Here is a 21,754-nt window from a genome sequence, read left to right as displayed (position 1 = left end):
AAGCTTTCCTTAATTTTTTTGGATCTTCTCCACAGTGTCACTGCTGTGTCTTCAAATGATTACAGTGATCCCTCGTTTTTCATGGGGGATGCATTCCAAGACCACCCGCGAAAAATGAATTTCCGTGAAGTAGAGGAAAGATATATTTAACGAGTATTTGGACTTTTAAACCCACCACTGCTGACTGCTGAGAAAGATCAGCTTCTCTCAGCTACCGCATGGACTGAAGGAGGTCGCCGCTGCAGTTCCCCCCCACACACACAAACCGTCCTTGCCCAGCGTTCTTTTCCTTCTGAAAAAACCTGCGAAACAGCAAATCTGCGAAAGATGAATCGCGAAGTAGCGAGGGATTACTGTATTCACATTCAGCCAATGTCATAGCTAAGCAGAGATATTAAATCTGCCCTTTCTACCTGAATCTTATCAGAAGAACTTCAGATTTCTTCCAAGAATATGGACATTTACAATTGCATGGCGTATAATAGAGTTCTAATTGAGGCATTAGCTATTTTAATGTCACAAAATGTTCACAAATATTGTCATTTTGCCCAGGTCTTTTGTGAGTGGCTGAAACTCTCTTTAGATTGTGTGCAGTGTTTTCTTTATTCCCCATCTGGTTTTGTCATTTTGCCATCTTTACTCTTCATTTGTTGTTGTAGTTCTTTTCTTCTTTTAAATGTTTTTAATAATTTGTAAATCACCCAGAATTGCTGGGAGTCAGGCAGCATATAAATTTGATGAAGGAAGAAAAGGAACAGTTTTATTTTAGTCTTGATCACCAAAAGTCCATTAAGGGTTACTAGAGAGAACATCATATCTGTTTTAACCTTGATCACATAAATAAATTTTATGTGATCTTTTTACTTCTAACAGTCTTAATCTTTAATTCCTTCAAATAATCTTCTCAAATTTGATTTATTTTAATTTTTTTTCTTTGTTCTTCTCACAAAAGGAACTTTGACAAACCTCTTTTGCAAATCCAATATAGGAAAATTAGGCAAATTTTGGTCTGTTATTTATATATCCCTTTTAATTGCTAAAACATCAGCTGCCTCTTTTTACTTGTGCATCATTCTTGTAGCCTATCTTTTTTAATCCACTTTCGTATTTTGTCACATATAACATATCCTATTTATTGACATCTTTTAAGCATAGTCTGTCTATAAAGGCAGATACTATTAAAATCAATTTCTGAACTTATTATTCAAAAATTGTCATTCAGTATGTCCAATATTAAAATATTGTGCATCCTTCTGTATTAAATAAGTCAAATTTAAATATTCTTATTTTTTAGTTGTAATCTTTAATGCCTTTTGATTCCCTCCAAAGTACTACTTTCAAAGTTTATCCTATTTTATTTTTAAAAAGTAGTTCAAAACACAAGCATTTCCCCAAAGGCAGGATTATCTGAATGAATTCCAAAATCTTAGTTCAAATCCATTTGGATCTTTAGTCCATTTGTAACTTTCCAAAATCTAAGATCCAATCACTCTTTCTGTGCTTATTCCAAACCAAGGATTTCCTAATAGCTGTTATCAATAGCACTTAACAATGTCCAAAGTGATTTTGCCAGAGAGAAATTATAAATTCCTTACTAAATTATTTTTTCTTTGATTTTTATTTTGCTTTCTATTTTTGTTTTCTGTGTTTTCTATTTTTTATTTTTTCTATTTTGCATTAGTTTTTATCTTTTTAATTGCAGTTTTTAATAAAAATTGCTATGAGAGGAATCTTGAAAAATGAGGCTATCTTTATGGGAGGAATCAGAATAGATTTATATGGAAGAAACTATGTTAAATGGACATGAATATCTTTGTATTGTTAGGAGGACAGAGGAGTAAAGACTAGGAACAAAGATTCCTAAATGGTTAATTTTATTTCTTTTCTTTTTTTTAGATACCACAAGTTTTGGTGAAATTGAAAAAGTATTCTCCAGGAGAAAAGGTAAAAATATATCAGAGTGACATTTGAGCATTATTTTAATGCTCTGCTTCTTATATTTGCTTTTTTAAATTATGGAAAACAAATAAAACAAATCATGGGAAACAGAAACAAATAGAAAATTATTAATTAGGCTAGTGGTGATCATATAAACAGTGAAAGTACCCATGTCAGTGATAATGAAGAGTAAAGTCCCTATACTGACAAGCAGTATAGTTTTGAATAAATTTATTTTAAGAAATTTAAAAGAAAATTAAATGTTTACTAACAGCTATTATTTGACTTCTTAAGATTCTCCCTTTTGAAATTGGAAGTCATTATAATTGGCTGTTATATCTGTTCCTCCTCCTCCAGACATAAAACCCACCCTACCTTTCGTAATTAAATTCCACTGAAAGCTAGAAACCATTAAAAGTGCCTTTCCCAAAGCAGCAATCGTTTTTTAATCCAAGGTAATTGCATAAAATATAGGTAACAATTTACCACATACAAAGGTATGGGAAAATAAGAAACCCCTTTATAAAATTTCACTCTGTGCACTTCAAATAGACACAGAAAATGTTACCAGGGGATCAAATGTGCAATAATTATTTTTAACCTTGTTAAGCATTAAAAATTGCATATTCCAGTTATTCTAAAATACTCAGCGCTATACCTTACTGAAATGCACTGCCTTAGCTTAAAATTTATAACAAATTAGGAGTAGAGTTACCAGGGCTCAATTCCTAGATTTTTAAAGATCTAAGGGAGAATATGCTGTCCTATTTTGCTGTTGCAGGATTTCACAGAAGATGTGAATTGTGCCTTTGAATTCCTACTGAAGCTGACCCCCCTCCTGGATAAAGCTGACCAACGGTGCAAGTAAGTCCCTTTTGTGGCAACATCACAAATAAAAGACAGAGAACTTTCTGCAGCCAATTCAGGTTATGAGCATTGATTTAGTGCCCATTCAAAATTACGAGATAAGCCTCCACTCCCTTGTTTATAAGCAAGCCCCAAAATTACGAATGTTGCAGCACCACAGCACCCTATTCCCCCGCTTCCGCTCCCCACAACTGCTTCCCTCTCCCATCCTGCCACGTTAGTCTCCCTTACTTTAGAAGATCTGTCTTCTCTTTGCTACGGTTTATTTATTTATTTATTTTTATTTATTACTTAGATTTGTATGCCGCCCCTCTCCGAAGACTCGGGGCGGCTCACAACACGTGGAACAAATCATAAATAATCTGACAATTTAAAATACTGTATTAAAGGTTTCTTTTCTTTTGAGGGAAAAGAGAGTTGAGGGAACCTCCTGGGTGCTGTAATGTTGTGCGATTTCAGGCACCCATCTTTTGCAGAGATTTGATGCCTGAACCCTCGCAAGGTCATGGACCTCAGAAACTTTCATTGTTGGCATGAAAAGTGTTTGCTGTCTCTTGAGCTCCTTTCTGCCACCACCAGGAGACTTTGGTCAAAAAGTCTATGTCTGGTCAAATAGACCTGGCAGAGATTGGAAGCTTCATCTGCATGCAAATGGGGCCTTTGAAAATGGAGGAATATGCTCCGTTTTCAAAGGCCTTGTTTCAAAATGGAGAAAATCCCTCCATTTTCAAAGGCTCCATTTGCATGTTGCAGATGCAAAGTGCCTGAATGGTGATCACATAAATGCAGGACACTAGAGGCCCAAATTGTGAGGATTGGTTGCAAAGCTCTATTTATAAGAGCCTCAGTGGTGCAGTGGTTAGAGTGCAGAACTGCAAGCTTCTTCTGCTGATCACCAGCTGCCAGCAGTTTGGCAAATCAAATCTCAGTAGGCTCAACGTTGACTCATCCTTCCACTCTTCCAAGGTTGATAAAATGAGGATCCAGATTGTCGTGGGCAATATACTTACTTTCTGTAAACTGCTTAGAGAGGGCTGTAAAGCACTGTGAAGTGGTATATAAGTCTAAATGCTATTGCTATTTTGTAACACCATCATAACTTTATATAGTCATTAAAAAGGCATCCAGTAAGCAAGGAATACTGTATCTAAAGCAAGCACACAATACAAATATACCTTGTTTATATAATATAATAGACAGATTGGCAATTTGGGTATCCAACGATAGAGTTTTCAGTATATACATTTAGAAAGCATTAGGAAAGATGAAAATCGTAGATAAGCTTAGCATTTGGAAGATTGGACAGGCAAGAATACATGTCCTTGTGAGTCAGAAAACATTGAATTAGCTTGGCTGTGTCATATCTCAACCTAACTGCACAAGGCATTTTTGGAGGTTACTTTGACATTATCTCTGGATTAGCCACCTGGAAAGACAGGAAGCAACTGAACATCATAAAGTCAATTTAAACTTTTGTTGACTCAATTTCCACCAAGTGCTGGAAGCTGGCTATAAAATTGGTTCTTTCCAGCCCTTTCATTTTCAACAAGAGGATTGAAATCCTCTGGATTTATTGTTATTGTTGTTGACAATGAAAGAACTGGAAAAAAACCATTTTATATCTAGTCCTTTGTATCAGGAAAAGATTAAAGTATAAATAAAAATTTGAAGCAACAAGTAGAACAGCACAGCAATATTTACTGCATGAAATATTTTCATAGTTGAAAGGCCGTGGAAAATAACATAAGTCTTTTCCTGTTGTTAAAAAGCATTAATGGCGACTTTCTCTCCATGGCTCTTAAAGCATTTCCATAGAGAGTTTATTATTATCTTTTTGCCACTTCTTTTCAGGTATTGGGGCACACTGTGAAAAGGTTATGTGAGGTTGTGGTCATAGGTACAAGAAACAGATGAATGGATTAATAACAATAACAGAAGTTTGCAAAACTATATATAAAAAAGACTAAAATAGGAAAGGTGCCTAGAACAGAAGACTACTGACTTCTTGCCAGAAATGCTAGGAAGATGAATTTTTACGATCGCTACAAAATACAATGAATCCTTTTTTACGGAGGAGAAAGAAGTTATAAAGGAGGAAAGTGGGTAATACATCTTCAATAACAAAGGAGGGAGACGATTTGTCTTTAACAACAAATGATTGCCCAATATCATTATTGAATAATAACTGTAAGCTCTTTACAATAATTTTGGAAATATTTTGCAAAATAATTTTGTAATTTTGGAAAACAATTTAATTCATAATATATTATCAATATTATGTTTCTTTTTCAGGCTTAGAAAAATTCCCTTAGAAAAGGGAATAAAAAAATAGATATTTTTTGCTCGGTACAACTTTCTCCTTGTTTTTCTATTTTTATATTTGTGGAGGTTGTTTAGTCCTGGCAAATTCCTTGTTGTGCAAAGTTTGTCTTTCTTAATCCAAGGCTATTTCTTGTTGATGTTTTCCATCTGTTTGGGATATCTCCCCCATTGTGAAGGTTGAAGTGACACAGCTTTGATATTATATCTTTTGTTTGGGTTTCAGCATTTACCCAAACCTTGAAAATTTTAATTACAGACTAAAATAATTGCATTCAGATAAAGGCCTTTTACAGATAGCTCTTAAAGGTAGTCTACATAATTCCTTAAAAGGCCACGTTTTATGTTGAATCCCTAAACCTCTACATTTTTTTATCCCAACACTGTTGATTGTGATTGGGCATAGAACAAGAGTGACTAAAATTATTTCAGTTGCTAATGAGATAATAGCGTAGTAGGTACCACATTTCTCCAAAAATAAGACCCTGTCTTTTATTTTTTTTTAACCCTGAAATACGTGCTTGGCCTTATTGCCATGCATTTGAAAGCCCAATTTGAGCTTATTATCAGGGAATGTCTTATTTTGGGGGAAACAGGGTATGTGTAAAACTACCGTATTTTTCGGTGTATAAGACGCACCGGTGTATAGGACGCACCTAGATTTTAGAGGAGGAAAACAAGGAAAAAAGTATTCTGAACCAAATGGTGCAGTATTAAATAGTAGTAATAGAATAGAATAGAATAGAATTCTTTATTGGCCAAGTGGACACACAAGAATTTATCTTGATGCAGATGCTCTCAGTGTACATAAAAAGAAAATATAGATTTGTCAAGAATCATGTAGTACAACATTTAATAATTGTCATAGGGTCAAATAAGCAATGAAGAAACAATATTAATAAAATCTTAGGATAGAAGCAACAAGTTACAGTCATACAGTCCTAAGTGGGGGGAAATGGGTGATAGGAATGATGAGAAAAAAACTAGTAGTAATAGTATTGCAGACTTAGTAAAAAGTTTGACAGTGTTGAGAGAATTATTTGTTTAGTAGAGTGATGGTGTTCGGGAAAAAACTGTTCTTGTGTCTAGTTGTCTTGGTGTAAAGTGTAATAATAACCTCTCCAGCCACAAGGGGGTGAGCTTGTGGCTCCTGGTGTTTTCTCCCTTCCTTCCTTCTTTCCTTGCTTCCTTCCCTCTCTTCCTCCTTCCTTCCTTCTTCTCTTTCCCTCCCTTTCTCTTTCCCTTTTCTTTCTTTCTCTCCACTTTTCTCTCTTTCCCCTCTCTCTCATTTCTGTATACCTCTCCCCCTCTCTCTCCCTTTTTGTCCTCATTTCTCTCACTTTCATTTCTGTTTTTCTCTCTTTCCTCTTCCTCTCCCATTCTCTTTCTCTCCCCTTCTCTCTCTCATTTGTTTCCCTCTTCTCCCTCTCTCATTCTCTCTCAATCTTTCCCTCATTTCTCTCTCACTCTCTTCCTTTAATTTCTGTTTTTCTATTCCCTTTCCCTCTTTTTCCTTTTCATCCCTTCTCTCTCAATCAATCAATATCAACTTTATTTTATTAGTCAATCGACCATATCAAAGTCCCTTCTCTCTTATTTGTTTGTTCATCCTGTTCCCCGTTCTTTCCCTCCATCAATTTCTCATTTTTCTCTTTTTCCTTTTCTTTCACATTCTGTCCCCCTCTCACTTCCCTCCCCCCTCTCTTTCCCATCTCCGGGGACAAGCCAACAGCCAACCTCATTTCTTAGCTTATCCTCCGGTTTCAAGCAGAACTGCACCATTTCCGGGTTTTACTGCCGGCCAAACAGGTTCGCCTCTTCTGCACTGCTATCTGTCTCTGGCCGGGCTCTGCCCCCAAGATGCAATGAGGGGACGCTTTGTCCAGTTCTCTGTAGCTTAAGAATATTGTGAGGCAGCCCGGTAGCCCCTGGGGGAGGCGGGAAGCTCAGCCCTGGGAATGCCCCCAAAGGCGGAAGATTGGGGTGGGGGCTGAAGGAGCCAAGCCCCCTCCCGTGGGAAAATCAGCGCCGCACCACGGGCAATGTTCCCTCTAATTTTTTTTTGGTGTGGGCGGAAAAGTATAATGTCTGAGTGGCACATTTAAGCGAATCTGGCATCTCCACCCCCCTCCCCCATTGTCTTTGCTTCTGAGACGGTCGCAAAAGGAGGTCACGTGAGCTCAGGACACACATCAATGGTCATAAATATGAAACAGCGGCCAGGTTTTGATCACACGATCATGGGGCTGCTGCGAAGGTCGTAAGTGTGAAAAAGGGGCATAAGTCACTTTTTTGAGGGCCGTTGTGACTTTGAACCGTCAGTAAATGAACTGTTGTAAGTCAAGGACAACCTGCCTTGTCCCCTGGATGTTTTCTGTGGAGCTTCAAATTGGACTCCTGATCTGCTTCTAAAAGAGTGCACTGGTCAGATAATCCTCAACTTCTGTTCTGACTCCAATGGGAGCAAATGTTTCTATCTCCTGAGTAAGACGGTTATTAAGTGAGTTCTGCCTCACTTTACCACCTTTCTTGCCACAGTCGTTAAGTGAATCCCTGCAGTTGCTGTCAGAAGACCCCAAAAAATGTTCACATAACCCTGGGGCGTGGCCCTCATCATAACTACGGACCAGTTGTCAAGTGTCCAAAGTTTGATCCAATAACTCCTTTATTTTTCTAACAAAGTCCTTCCTTCCTAGAAGGAAGAATAGAAAGAATAAATTGGGATTAAAAGGCGATTCAAAAAAAAAAAAAGGGTTCGGTTCAAAGTTCTGTTCAGATTAAAGAAATTGGAATTTGAGAAGGGTTGATTAAGCTTGGAGTATTGTTTTGTTTGCTCTTTTTAAACTTCAATTATTTTTTCTATTTGGATATATGAATTTAGGAATTGCTGATCTGTTTTAATAAAGTTAGAAGTATTAAATATAATAAGATATGTAGTAGGTGATACTGATTTGGATTAATGCATAAATGGAATTGAATTAAGAATTGTTGGGGAGATTAATGACGTTAATGATTTTTAATTGATTGAAAATAGAGAATATGTAGACATTTTTTTCCGTTTTTTTTCTTTTCTTAAATTGACTGAAATTTAAGTTTAGTAATTAAGTAAGAAATGTAGATAATTATTAATTGGCTAAATGTTAGATGGGCTGAAATAATTCTTAAATTTGGGATTATGTAAATGTACTGTTTAGAGGGGGGAAGAAGTCTGAAATTCGTATGTCTATGTTGTGTTTTTAATTTTCTTTTGTTAACATCTGATTGGCTATGCAAGATTTTCTTGGTTTATAGGAAAATGTATAAAAAAAGAAGGAAGCACTTTGGAATAATGGTTAATAAGTTAGAAATATAATTGGCATTGTACTTTTTGAAGGAACATTAAGGAGGAAATTTAATAAAAAGAAAATGTATGTAACTGGATGACAAAATTAGGAAAAAAAACTTTTGCAACTTTTTTGATGATTCATATTAGTTGCTAACAAAATACTGCATTTTATTCATGGAAAATTAGATGGTACACTGTATTGTTTAAATGTATGTTGGGAGAAAAATAAAAAAAATTATCCCCCCCCCCCCCCAAAATGCCCTTCCTTCCTTCCTCCCTCCCTCCCTCCCTCCCTCCCTCCCTCCCTGCCTCCCTCCCTGCCTCCCTCCCTTCTCAAAAGCTGCTGCCACGCGCCCCACTCATCCCCGGGGCCGAGCCGCCGGCCTCCAGCTGACAACTGCTGGGCGGCCTTGGGGATAGCCGTGGCAGCAGCTGACCACCGCCCAACATCCGGTGTATAAGACGCACTCAATTTTTTGACGTACCATTAGAGGTAAAAAGGTGCATCTTATACACCGAAAAATATGGCGCTCTTTAACATCTGAAAAGGCAGTATTGTATATTATGCATTTTTGAAGAGACAGGATATCAGTCTCCGGAGAGGGACGGCATACAAATCTAATAAATAAAAATAAATAAATAATAATTATTATTAATAATAATAATCATCATCAACAGCTGCCTGAGATCAGAGGAAGATTTGCTACTCCACATGTCCCCTTCTTTTCCCCTTTTCCCCAAGATAAGTGTACACCCACTCACTGTCTGGCCAGCTGCTCTCTAGATAAATCATTTTGAGTTGGTCTTTAAAATAATATATTGTGAAGTTGCTGCAGCATTTACCTGAGCAGGCAAATGCCACGGAAACTTTATAATGTATTGAAATTCAGACTCCCTCAGATTGATGCTTAGAGTGGGATGATGTAGCATCAAGCTGTGGATAATGGTATGTGAATGGGTATTAAATATCAATCACAACACGTCTTCTCAGTTGATATTCTGGAGGGAGGAACAACTAAGGGGAGAGGGATTTGGCAAGGTCAGTGATGGCTAATCTTTTTTAGACCAAGTGCCCAAAGCGTGCATGAATGTACATGTCCCCTGCATGCGCCCAGCCCCCTGTGCATGCACACATGAACCCCTGCATGTGCCAGCATGCGCCCAGCCCCTGCGCATGCACAAACTACCTTCTACACGTATCCTGCCCCCGTGCATGCGTGGCAGAGACCCAAAGATCAGCTGGGAAGCGTGTACATATGGGTTGGAGCTCAACTGGGATGACATCTTGCATGCCCACAGAGAGGGTGCTGCGTGTTACTTATGGCACGTTGCCATTGGTTCTCCATCATGGGGCTAGGTAAAGGACTGATTTAAAGGAAACTTGGACTCCAAACCTATGTATCATGGTGAGGGGCTTATGAATATATACAGTGGTACCTCGGTTCTCCAACGTCTTGGTTTTCGTACCTTTCGGCTACCGAACAAAATTTTCGGCAAAAATTTGCTTTGGTACCCGAACAAAAATTCAGATACCGAACAGCCACAGAAAATTTTGTTTATTATCCAAAATTGCCAATGTCTATGCCTCCTGCATGTTACACCCCCTCTCTGCAACATGGGGTGGGCGCTGAGTCCAATGAGTCCCAGGGCGACTTGGCAAAACAGCTGCCACAAGATCTGAGGGGACGGGGTAAGACGGAATGGGAGTCGGAATCCGACATGCTCATTCTGTCCGCCTGCTTAACAGCCTCCCTGTCTCTATAGTCTAACCGCTCCAAGCTGCAGGAAGGGTGGGGACGGCTGCAATACTGGCAGCTTCAGGGGACTCCTTTTCTCAGTGCTTCCTCTTGTTACCTGCAGGCAGCTGCACTAACTTTTTCTTTCCCAGCGGCAGCAGCGGTGATGGCGGCGGCTTCCCTTCGAGGAGCAGCAGCGCCAGGAACGTCATGTGATGAAGGGAAGCCGCCGGAGCCATCTCAGCAGTTGCCGCCGCTCCAGAGGCTTCCCTTCATTACGTAACTTCCCGGCGCTGCTGCTCCTCGAAGGGAAGCTGCCGCCACCGCCTCCAGGAAGGAGAAAGTTGGTGCAGCTGCCTACAGGTAACAAGACGAAGCACTGCGGAAAGGAACCTCCCGAAGCTGCCGGTATTGCAGCCACCCCCACCCTTCCTACACCTTGGAGCAGTTAGAGCAGAGGTCCCAAACCTTTTTTGCACCAGGGACCGGCTTTAAGCTAGACCAGTTTTCCATGGCCCGGTGGGGGGGGGGAGCTAGCTGTCAGCGGCGCCGTAAAAGGGGCGATCAAGAGAGGAATGGGTGAATGAATGGACGGAGGATGGGAAGGAAGGAAGGAAAGAGGGAAGGGACAGGAACAGAAGAAGGGTGCAAAGGAAGCAAGGAAAGGTGTGAAAGGGGAGAGTAAGAGAGGAAGGAGTGAAAGAAGGGAATGAGGGAGGAAAGAAGGGAGGAAGGAAAAGGAAAGCAAGAAATGGAGGGAGGAAAGGAAGGAAGGAAAGAAAGAAAGAAGGGGGGAAGGGACAGGAACAGAGGAAGGAAGCAAGGAAACTTATGAAAGGGGAGAGTAAAGGAAGAAGGTAGGAAGGAGAAAGAAAAGAAGAAATAGAGGAAGGGAAGGTAAAAGAGAGAAAGAAAAAGAGCAAGAAAGAAAGCAAGAAAGAGAAAGAAAGAAAGGCAACTTCAAAGAAAGGCTCACTGCGCATCTCTCACTCTCTCTCTCTTTCTATCCTTCTTTCTTTCTCTTCCTTTCTCTCTCTCCTCTTCCTTTATCTCCTCTCTCTCTCCCTCTCTCTTTCTCTCCCCCCTCTCTCGCCTTTCCCTCTCTCCCTCTCTTGCTATCTCTCCCCCCTTTCCCTCTCTCTTTCTCTCTCTCCCTCTCTTGCTATCTCTCCCCCCTCTCCCTCTCTCTTTCTCCCTCTCCCTCTCTTTCTCTCTCTCCCCCCTCTCTCTTTCTCTCTCTCTCCCCCCTTTCTCTCTCTTCTTCTCACTTTCTCTCTCTTGTTTTCTTTCTGTCTCTTTTGCTTTCTCTCTCTCTCACTCTTTCTTGTTTTCTTTCTCAGGCTCTTTCTCTCTCTTGTTCTCTCTCTTGCTATCTCTTTCTCTCCCCCCCTTTCTCTAACTCTTTCTCACTTTCTCTCTATCTTGCTGTCTGTTGCTCTCACTGTCGTTCTCTCTCCGTTCTTCTCAGCGGTGACGCGCGCATGCCCTGCCCGCCTCACCTTTGCGAGAGCACTTTCGTCCCGGGCTCTCAGCAAGGGGGTTGCATGAGAGGTGGGGCCGGCGAAGGTAATGTTCAATGGCGGGGGCGCACGGGCGGTTGCGCGCGCTCCCTATCCCCCTGCTAGCCCACTCGGAATATTCAAAATAAGAAAAGCCTTCGCCGGCAAAGGTTTTTCTTATTTTGAATACTCCGAGTGGGCTAGCAGGGAGATAGGGAGCGCGCGCAACCGCCCGTGCGCCCCCGACATTGAAGACCTCCGCTGAGAAGAACCTTTGCCAGCATTTCCCCTCGGCGTCAAGGAGGCGCAGCGGCGGGCGGAGAGAGGGAAGGGGGGGCAGCGGCGTCCCTCCCGGCCTTGGCGGGCCGCCCGACTCTCCCCACCTCCTGCAAACGCGGCGGGCGGCGGGGGGAGAGTGAGGAGCCGGTTCCGGCGGGCGTGGGGCTTGGCTGGCTGGCGGGGGGAGCACCGCTGGTGGTGTGGAAAGGCCGAGGGGGCCCTGGCGCCGCGGACCGGCTGAAAACCCCCGACGGCCCGGTCCTGGTCCGCGGACCGGCGGTTGGGGACCTCTGGGTTAGACTATAGAGCTCCTCAGATTTTTATCCCATAGGAAATAAAGAAAATAGATTTAATTGGTTTCCAGCGAGTCAACAGGGGCTGGGAACCAATTAAATCCATTTCCATTACTTCCTATGGGATAAATTAATCCGGTACTCAACCAAATTGGTTCTCGACCATACTTCTGGAACGAATTGTGGTCGAGAACCGAGGTACCACTGTATTTAATACTAGGTAAGGCAGAAATTCATATTTTACAGATATATTAAGAAAGTCAGTCTACAAAGCATCAAACTGTACCAACCTCCAGGAACTTCTTTTGCATTGTCTACTTGGTCCAGAACAGAAATATACAAAAATATAGTGTTAGTGTATTTTTGATACTTCGTTTGATGCCAGCAGACTTAATGTAGATGGGGCTAAGCAGATTGGGCAGTCCACCAAATAGAACCAATTGCTGTATGGTTCAACTGCCAACTCCCAGGTTTTGCACTTTACCTGGAAGAATTCCAGAATTGATGTATCAGAAACTTTTGACAGATTTAGTAGAACCAAGGCATGTGCATGTCCCCCCCGTACTTCTCTGTCCCCTGTGCATATGCACTTAACCCCCTCGCCTGTTTGTCCACTTCCAGTGGGCCTGGTACACGGTCTTCCCCACTCCCTGAAAACCCTCCAGAGGCTGGCCGGAAACGTCCCATTTCCTGTCTTCCAGAGGGCCCAGTAGGTCCATTTTTCACCCTCCCCAGGCTCCAGAGGCTTTTTTGGAGCCTGAGGAAGGTGAAAACAGCCTCCCCCACCTTCCTGAAGGCCAGAAACCCAACTTCTGGTGGGCTGATAGGCTTGTTTTTCACCCCCTTATCCACCCCCGGATGCCCTCCAGAGTGCGAAAACACCTTCCCAGAGCCTCTGTGCGAACTGAAAATCAGCTGGTCGGTGCACATATTTGTGCAGGAGCTGAGCCAGGGCAACAGCTCGCATGCCAGCAGATATGGCTGTGCGTACCTGTTGTGGTTGGCTCTGGCCCAGCTCCTGCCCCAGGGAATGGGGAGGTGGATGTAGGGGAAAATTCAACATGTCACAAGCCTGTGTTATTGCCGACAGAATCAGATCAGAGTTTAGTTTCCTCGGACGAAGAAGAAGGTGGGAGTGATTCGGCAGAGGAGGGCTTGGCACACAGCCCAGGCAGTCAATCTCCCTTATCTTCCCTTGATTCAGATGATGACGTTTTGGACCCACGCAAGCGCAGAATTATGCGTAGAAGAGACCAAATAAGAACATATTACAGCAAATAAGGGAGGCCACCTGTGTTTGGGTGGGGCTCCAGTAATTAGGGCTGCTGCTATAAATAGCAGCATGTGGGTTTGGCCGTTGTGGAAGAATATCTGATTGGAGTTCGTCAGGAATCTTGTGTTCCTGGACTTTATTGCTTTTTCACGCCTTTGAAACCAAAGCAGAGTGTGTGTGTGTGTGTGTCTCACTTCCTTGGAAGAAGAAGGGGTGTGAAGTGTCTTCACAGCTGCTAGCTAAGTACTTAATGACCGCTTAAGGGAAATTGTACAGACTACTGGGTTGTTTTGGGAAGAGTGCTCTTTGCAATACAAAAAGAGTGCTTTGTTTATTTTGAATTTTGTGATAAAGAACATTGTTTTCAATTTTCAAACATGTGTTTGTTTGTTTGTTTGTTTGTGTGTGTGTGTGTGTCTAAAATTTGTACTCTTGAATTTTCGGGAGGCTCCTATAAGATAGCCCGGCAGAACAGTACCTAAGTTTGCAATCACAGGCTTAAGGCAAGCAGTGAGTGAAGATAGAACTTGAATGGGTCTGTTACTCTCTCAACTCCATTCCATCATTTCCCCCCACTTTTTCCTCCAAAGACAGGCTGCTGGAAGAAGTATAGTTAAGTTTTACCAACAATCTGGAATGTTTGCAAATGGCTTTTAAATATTGATGGAAGGTGTAAGATCACACATTCTTATAACCTTGTTTAAAGCAAGTGGAGCTATTTTCTTAAGAAAATTCATAAGGATGTGCAAAACTGTCTATTACGGGAGGCAGTTAAGCCTGATGACATTTACCTGTCTTTGCCATATTCCTTCAGAAATTTGTACATCAGTTTCTTCTGTTGTTCTAGCTGCGACTGCACAAACTTCCTCCTCCAGGAATGTAGCAAGCAAGGCCTGCTGTCTGAAATCAACATGAATAATCTCATAGCAAAAAGGTATGGTTGTTTGAAAAACTTTTCATGAAAAGAACAAGAGCAAGTTCAAGTAAAAAGACAACATTGATGGTCATCAAAAATGTATTAGGTTTCCATCATGAATTGGAATAGAATTAGAAACTAAGTTGGGTCTGCGTTGCTAGAGCCCAAGGCCATTCCTCAGGCTTTCAGGAATCATATATTTTCCCCAAATTTCTTAATATTAGTGTGTTCTCATATTCTTGACTGTGTAATCACAGCAATATTAATCTTTGAAAACAATATCTTCTTTTGAATATTTCTGCTTCAGGAATAAAATCTTCAAAGCAAATTGCTCTGTTTTAATCCAGTAGTGTTCATGTTTTTCATGTTTTTGAGACTATTAAGGTATTTATTATATGAAAGTGCAAGTTCAAATAAAATACCTTTCTGTGTAAAATCTCATTCTAAATCTGTCATGTGATTTTTGTTTTGTGTAATAAAAATGTAGAAATATGATTAAGGTTAACCACAATTATTCTATCTATCTATCTATCTATCTATCTATCTATCTATCTATCTATCTATCTATCTATCTATCTACCTACCTACCATCTACCTACTTACCTTCTACCTACCTACCTACCTACCTACCTACCTACCTACCTATCTATCTATCTATCTATCTATCTATCTATTTATCTATTAGATTTATAAGCCGCCCTTCTCCTTGTGGACTCAGGGCGGCTCACAAGAATATTAATACTATGAACCAGTATAAGTAATGATTTTGAAAGATGGTCCAAATTACCCATATTCCTTATGGGTAAAATTGCAACAATTAAAATGAATGGGCTATTGAATATATTATTCTTATTCTAAACAGCCCCAAAACATTTTTTTGCCAATTTAAACAAAATAATTCACAAATTCATCTGGGCAAAAAAGAAAAGCGAGAATCAAACTCAAACTGGCTACATTATCTGCAGGTCAAATCTAAATATATTGAGGATAAAACTAAATACGGTTTTCATGAAACAAATATTTTCGATAAATTGTTTTTGGGTGTCAATGAAAAAATAATTTCCAAATTATATAATCTTATGTTACAACATGAAATGTTAAAGGAGGAAGTAAAAGGTACCATGATTGCATGGGCCCAAAATTTTGGCTACTCTATAAATCTATCAGAATGGGGTAAAATTTTGACCACTAATTACAAATTAACACTGGCAACAACATGCAAGGAAAACATCTACAAAATGTTTTACCGGTGGTACCTCCCCCAGCACACCTGGCGAAAATGTTCCCAAATGTTTCACCAAAATGTGGAAATGTAGAGAGGATGTAGGAACCTACTATCATTTATGGTGGACGTGTCCAAAAGTGAAAATTTCTGGACAAAGATTAAAAATTGCCTCGAACAAGTTATTTCCAAACCGATCCCCTTTAAATTGGAACTTTTCCTTCTGGACATATTTATACAAAAAATAGAAAAAGAAGATAGATACCTAGTTCTTCACATACTAACAGCGGCCAGAATAACTTATGCTCAAAATTGGAAAATGGATTCAACCCCTTCAATGTTAAATTTAATCAGTAAGATATTAGAATGCACAGAAATGACAAAGATGACGCTAGAATTACAAGATAAAGAAACAATATGTGTGTTGAGTTTTACTAATGCATTGAAAAGTGTCAAATTCACCACACTTATAAAACCTTGTATGCCTTTCCTTCTTTCCTAACCAGGGCTGCCGATCGAGAACACGCACCATGTTTAAAATCTGCAGAAAATGCTAATATTCAACCCAACCCAGGCCTTATCTTGCGAGCAGAACCTACTGTTACCAATATCTTAAAAGTAGGTCCTGTTTTGATCCTGATCCTGTGCATGTTTTCCGTGGATTAAAGTATTTTAAACACAGGCATGTTTTTGAGTAGACATAGCTAGGACGTGCAATTCTTTGGCTTTATTTCAAGAAGTTTAATGCAATTTTTATAGGGTTATTTTTGGATTGTTATATGGTTGTGATTAATAGTAGGCCTATTAGTTAAAAGGAGTCCAAACCAAAGTTTTCCAAGTAAAGAAATTGTTTCAGCTATCCTTGGACATTGTCTCTTTAAAAAAAATAAAGTCAGCAGTTTTTGGTATAATAGGATTACATTAATGTTTGGTATATATCACTGCAAAGTGATTGATTGTGATTTTACTAGATGGTTTATAACATTATGTTAATTTACATTAAAAGTTTATTTGTTTTAATTACTCTTTTGCTCGGTTCATGATTTTTCAAAATGGATATTTGAGGTTTGTTTTGATTGTGTATTAATTGTAAAGTAGAGTTAATTCTAGACATAGAAACATTTTAGCAATTTCTGAGAATGAAGCAATTGATTCATTTTATCCGCTCAACAAACATGCTGAAGCTTGCTTGGACAGATCACCTGTAGATTATAAAATAATCTGAAATTGTAGTTTATAATTCTTAATTAATCAATTTACAATAATACCAGGATAGTATTGGTACTTGTGAGAAAAGCCATGGTGGCTTGGTTTTCCCATAGAATTAAACCAAAATTACAGGACATTATCACTTAGCACTGTGAGCAGTTCAGACAAACATAGTCCAAATTCCTGAATGTGATGATATAAATTGGGAGTCTGCAACTTGCGGCTCCGGAGACAAATGTGGCTCTTTGGGCCCTCTGCTATTGCTTCCTGTTGGGTGATCCCATCCTTGGCTGGGCCCTCCCTTTGCAGGCACTCCTTGCCTAGTCTGAGAAGATAAGGATAACGGTGGGAGATGGGGAAGCAACTGGGGCTGTTTCTCTGGTGCCTCATTCTTTCTGGAGGTTCTTTCCAGCTCTTATTGATGCTGGGCATGCTTGAGTAGATGCAGAGCTTGCTCGCCAGCTTGAGACACTCGGCTGACCCAGCCTCCACTGACACCAGCCTCACTATTGCAAGGGCTGGTGTGGTAGGAATGGGAATTGGGATGTGGGGATGACAGAAAGGGGGATGGCCTGCGGCGCCCACTTCCGGCTTTAAAACGTGCATGGGGAACTTAAAGCTATGTGTGTGTATCTCTCTTTCTCTGTGTCTCTTCTCTCTCGGAAACCTGACGAGCTCTCCTTGGGGCTCTTTTGTACTCCTTTTCTTTCTTCTTGGCAACTTTTGGAAATCTGGGCTGGCTGAGGAATGAGTGCAAGCTATGGTGGAGGCTTCTCTCTAGCTACAAAATTCATATCATTGCAAGTGTAGTCAAAGATAAGGTAAAATTGGTCCCCAGACCTAACAATATTAGATTACAATATTTTAAAGAAGAAAGGAATCTGGGCTGGATACCAGCTTCCAGTGCTTGTTTCCTGGTTACACATAGCTATAGTCATTTTATTAAAGATTTGGAAACTGATTTTTCTTTTAGTCAAATCTCTATGCTTTGTGCATCTAGATCCACCACCTTTATTTTATTTCTTTTTATACCAGACTATGGATTCAGATCACTCAAAATCCCCCGAAGGACTACTTGGAGTCTTGGGCCATATGCTTTCAGGAAAGAGCTTGGACCTATTATTGGCAGCTGCAGCAGCTACAGGAAAGCTGAAATCCTTTGCTCGAAAATTCATCAAGTGAGTATATATGACGAATTGTTGAAAGTCAGGGTTGTCTGTTATTCCCCCATCTTGCGATAAACTAAAGAATGTGGAGTAATACAGTGTTCCCTCGATTTTCGCGGGGGATGCGTTCCAAGATCACCTGCGAAAGTCGAATTTCCGCGAAGTAGAGATGCGGAAGTAAATACACTATTTTTGGCTATGAACAGTATCACAAGCCTTCCCTTAACACTTTAAACCCCTAAACTGCAATTTCCCATTCCCTTAGCAACCATTTAGATCATTACTCACCATGTTTATTTATTAAAGTTTATTAAAAATAATATCTATTAAAGGCGGACAAAAGTTTGGCGATAACATATGACGTCGTCGGACAGGAAAAACAGTGGTATAGGGAAAAACCCATGAAGTATTTTTTTTAATTAATATTTTTGAAAAACCGTGGTACAGACTTTTCGCGAAGTTTGAACCTGCGAAAATCGAGGGAACACTGTACTCTCATTTGGTGAGGTTGTTTGCTCCTGGCTGTGGAGTTGCCTATGGAAATTACAATGCAACAATTTCATTTTGCTTGAGTAAGTGGCAACCTTTTGGGGATTCAGGATTGCATTTTCAAAAATTATTGCTGAGAGCAGCTACAACTACTGCTACTTTAAGGGCTATAGTGGTTAAACAGCAGCATTACTGAATGGGAAGAGGACACAATTTTTTGTTTACTTCTTTCCCCTCCTCCTTTTAATGAGGTTTTAAGTAACATTGGCCTAATTATTAGAAAGTTAAGAATGTACTTTACCTAAGGATTTCCCCCCCTGAAAATCATAAGAGTTAAAACCCTCATTGGTATTCAAAGGTACAAAATATTTGGGAACTGCGAAAATGGGGCTGCTTCTTGCTCATTCCTGCCAGGCTTAGAGCAGTGTTTTTCAACCAGTGTGCTGTGAGACATGGTCAGGTGTGCCGTGGGGAAATTAAACATGGGTCCCCAAACTACGGCCCGCGAAGCCCATTTATCTGGCCCGTCGCCAGCCGCCTCCATCCAAACATAAACATTCCCCTCACAATCCCTCCAGCTATCAGCGACAGGAAGAGTGGAGGCACAGGGAACGCTCACTGACCAATCATCTTCTAGGATTCATCCCGACCACTACCGATGAACCAATAGCAGGTTGCCTCTCATCCACACCCAGGAAGGTCCCCACTCAGGCTGCTGCACACTTGTCTATTGTGTGGCCGTGGCGAGTAGTTGAAGCTGCTACTCCTCCCCATGGTCCCGATTTCTAATCCTGGTCAGGACCGGAGGTAAATGTTGCCACCACTAGATGAAGCCTCAGCCTCAGCTGGTTATGTCTATCCTGATGATGTATATAGATATTTGACCTTTTTCTTTTTATAAAAGGCCCCCGCAGAGGGTGATATACAATGCATCACAATGTGTTTTTTGTGTCATTTTGGTTGGTGGTGTGCCTCAGGATTTTGTAAATGTAAAAAATGTGCTGCAGCTCAAAAAAGGTTGAAAAATCACTGCCTTAGAGCAGATGTCTCCAACCGCTGGTCCGCGGACCAGGACCGGGCCTTTGAGGTTTTTCAGCCGGTCCGCGGCGCCACTGACAGCTAGCTCTGCGGCCCTGCGCCTGGTCAGAGCTCGCGTGGAGGCTGCCTCTCTCCTCCTCCCATATTTCGCCCCCCTCCCAGCCTCCTGGCCGCATTCACCTTCCTCCGCCACCTCCAGCATCCAGCTTTTCCTCCGCTTCTCGCTTCTCTGACAGCCGAGCGGCGGCCCGGAGGCTGGGAGGGGGGCGGAGCACTTTGAATCCTGGCAGAAGCTGCTGCCCGAGTGCTCTTGGCCGGAGGGATTCAAAGTGCTGGGGTGGGGGGGTGTCCCGACAGCCCCCCCACCCCAGTGCTTCGCCTCCCGCTGGGCAAGAGCACTCGGGCAGCAGCTGCTGGATACGGGCGATGGGTGGGACGAGCGGCGCGGAAGCTGGTGGCTGTGGCAGCTGCTGCAAGAGGCTTCCGCGCCGCTCTGTCCCACTCATCGGCCGTATCCAGCAGATAGGCTTTGAGTTTTTGGCTGGGGGGGGAGAAGTAGGACCTTCCTAACTCCCCCCCCAGCCAAAATCACAAAGCCAGGCAGCCCCCAGCCGCCAAAGGAGCCTCCTGATTCTCCCCGCCCTTCTGTCCCGCTCATTGCCCATGTCTGGCAGAAGCTGCTGCCCGAGTGCTCTTGGCCAGCGGGATTCAAAGTGCTGGGGTGGGGGTGTCCCAGCGGGAGGCGAAGCACTGGGGTGGGGGGGCTGTCGGGACACCCCCCACCCCAGCACTTTGAATCCCGCCGGCCAAGAGCACTCGGGCAGCAGCTTCTGCCAGACACGGGCAATGAGCGGGACAGAAGGGCAGGGAGAATCAGGAGGCTCCTTTGGCGGCTGGGGGCTGCCTGGCGTTGTGATTTTGGCTGGGGGGGAGTTAGGAAGGTCCTACTTCTCCCCCCCCCACCCCCCCCGGGCCATGGAAAACTGGTCTAGCTTAAAGCCGGTCTCTGGTGCAAAAAAGGTTGGGGACCTCTGCCTTAGAGCCTTAACTGAAAGGCTATAATGTTGTGAGCAAAACAGCTACAGGTCTATGTGTCATCCTCAAAGATTACACTGTGACCTACACTGTGATTAGAATTTTATCTAAGATATTCCAGTTAAATAAACAACAGCTGGAACAGGTTGCTGTGTTCTCAGCTTTATTGAATGTATTCAGGCCAACATTAACCGTCCTTATGTAAAGCCTTAAATAATCAGCTCTCTTGAGAGTGTAAGATGAATTAGATTTCCAATCAAAGAGATAACAATCAGATCTGAACATGAGGAGATAGTCCATAATTAAAAAAATCACCATCATCATAAGAGTCTTTTTCCTAAGGTATGTTTATGGAAGCCATCAATACTCCATATGGAAGAGATCTCTGTAGATCTTTAGAAAAAGAATGTCAGTGCTCAAGAATATGGATAGAGTTTAAGAACTCTTGCTAGAGCATTTGGCTTTCAGCAATTCATCACCAGACCAAAAAGAAAAAGCATCATTGATATTCTTTCTATGGATGGCCATACGATACAGTGATCCCTCGAGTTTCGCGATCTCGACTATTGCGAAACGCTATATCGCGATTTTTCAACCCGGAAGTAAACAACACCATCTACGCATGCGCGCCCTTTTCTTTCTATGGCCACGCATGCGTAGATGGTGGAGTTTGCCGGGCAGATCAGCTGCTGTGCGGCTTCCCTGGGTCTTCCCCCTCTTGCCGGGGTTTCCCCTTTGCGTGGGCGGCGGGGAAACCCCAGCGCTGCTTCCCATCCGAGTCCGCAGGAAAAAAGCCGCGGGCGACCGAGCGGATCCTGCCGTTTGGGGCACTCGGCGGGCAGGGGCATGAAGGATCTCCCCGCCGGCCTCGGGAGCGCGTGGGAGGGTGGCGAGCCTAGGAAGACGAGGCGACGCCGGCCGCCGTCGAGGTAGAGGAGGAAGCGGATCGGCGCTCCGCCCCACCAGGGTTCCTCTTCATGAGGGCGTCCGCCGAGCTGCCCGTCTTCAATTCACCCGGGCTCCCGATCCTGCTGGGCGGCTGGGAGACTCGGCGGGGAGCGCGCGCGTCCGGGACCCAGAGTGCCCTTGTGGCCGCCCATTCATGCCGCTCCGTCGCTGCCATGCTGGCTTCCCCTCAGGAGACACGCCT

At 42.3% G+C, this 21,754-nt stretch overlaps 1 protein-coding gene across 5 annotated transcripts in view; it reads left to right on the top strand.

The window, feature by feature from the left end:
• The window catches only part of LOC139155464 (mediator of RNA polymerase II transcription subunit 24-like), an 86,764-nt gene that overhangs the window by 30,421 nt on the left and 34,589 nt on the right, over window positions 1-21,754 (top strand). For all 5 annotated transcript variants that reach the window (XR_011557072.1, XM_070730603.1, XM_070730602.1 and 2 more), the window contains exons 10-14: window positions 1,897-1,944; window positions 2,720-2,802; window positions 14,377-14,463; window positions 16,174-16,285; window positions 17,912-18,054. Coding sequence is in view for 4 of the 5 variants with exons in the window: in XM_070730603.1 (XP_070586704.1) it covers window positions 1,897-1,944; window positions 2,720-2,802; window positions 14,377-14,463; window positions 16,174-16,285; window positions 17,912-18,054 (473 nt within the window). In the remaining variant the exon portion in view is untranslated. The remainder of the gene's footprint in view (window positions 1-1,896; window positions 1,945-2,719; window positions 2,803-14,376; window positions 14,464-16,173; window positions 16,286-17,911; window positions 18,055-21,754) is intronic.

Source organism: Erythrolamprus reginae, unplaced genomic scaffold, assembly GCF_031021105.1.
Source record: "Erythrolamprus reginae isolate rEryReg1 unplaced genomic scaffold, rEryReg1.hap1 H_2, whole genome shotgun sequence".
NCBI classification, from domain to species: domain Eukaryota; kingdom Metazoa; phylum Chordata; class Lepidosauria; order Squamata; family Dipsadidae; genus Erythrolamprus; species Erythrolamprus reginae.
Note: the sequence above shows the minus strand (reverse complement) of the source record. Positions and strands in the feature narration are given on the sequence as shown.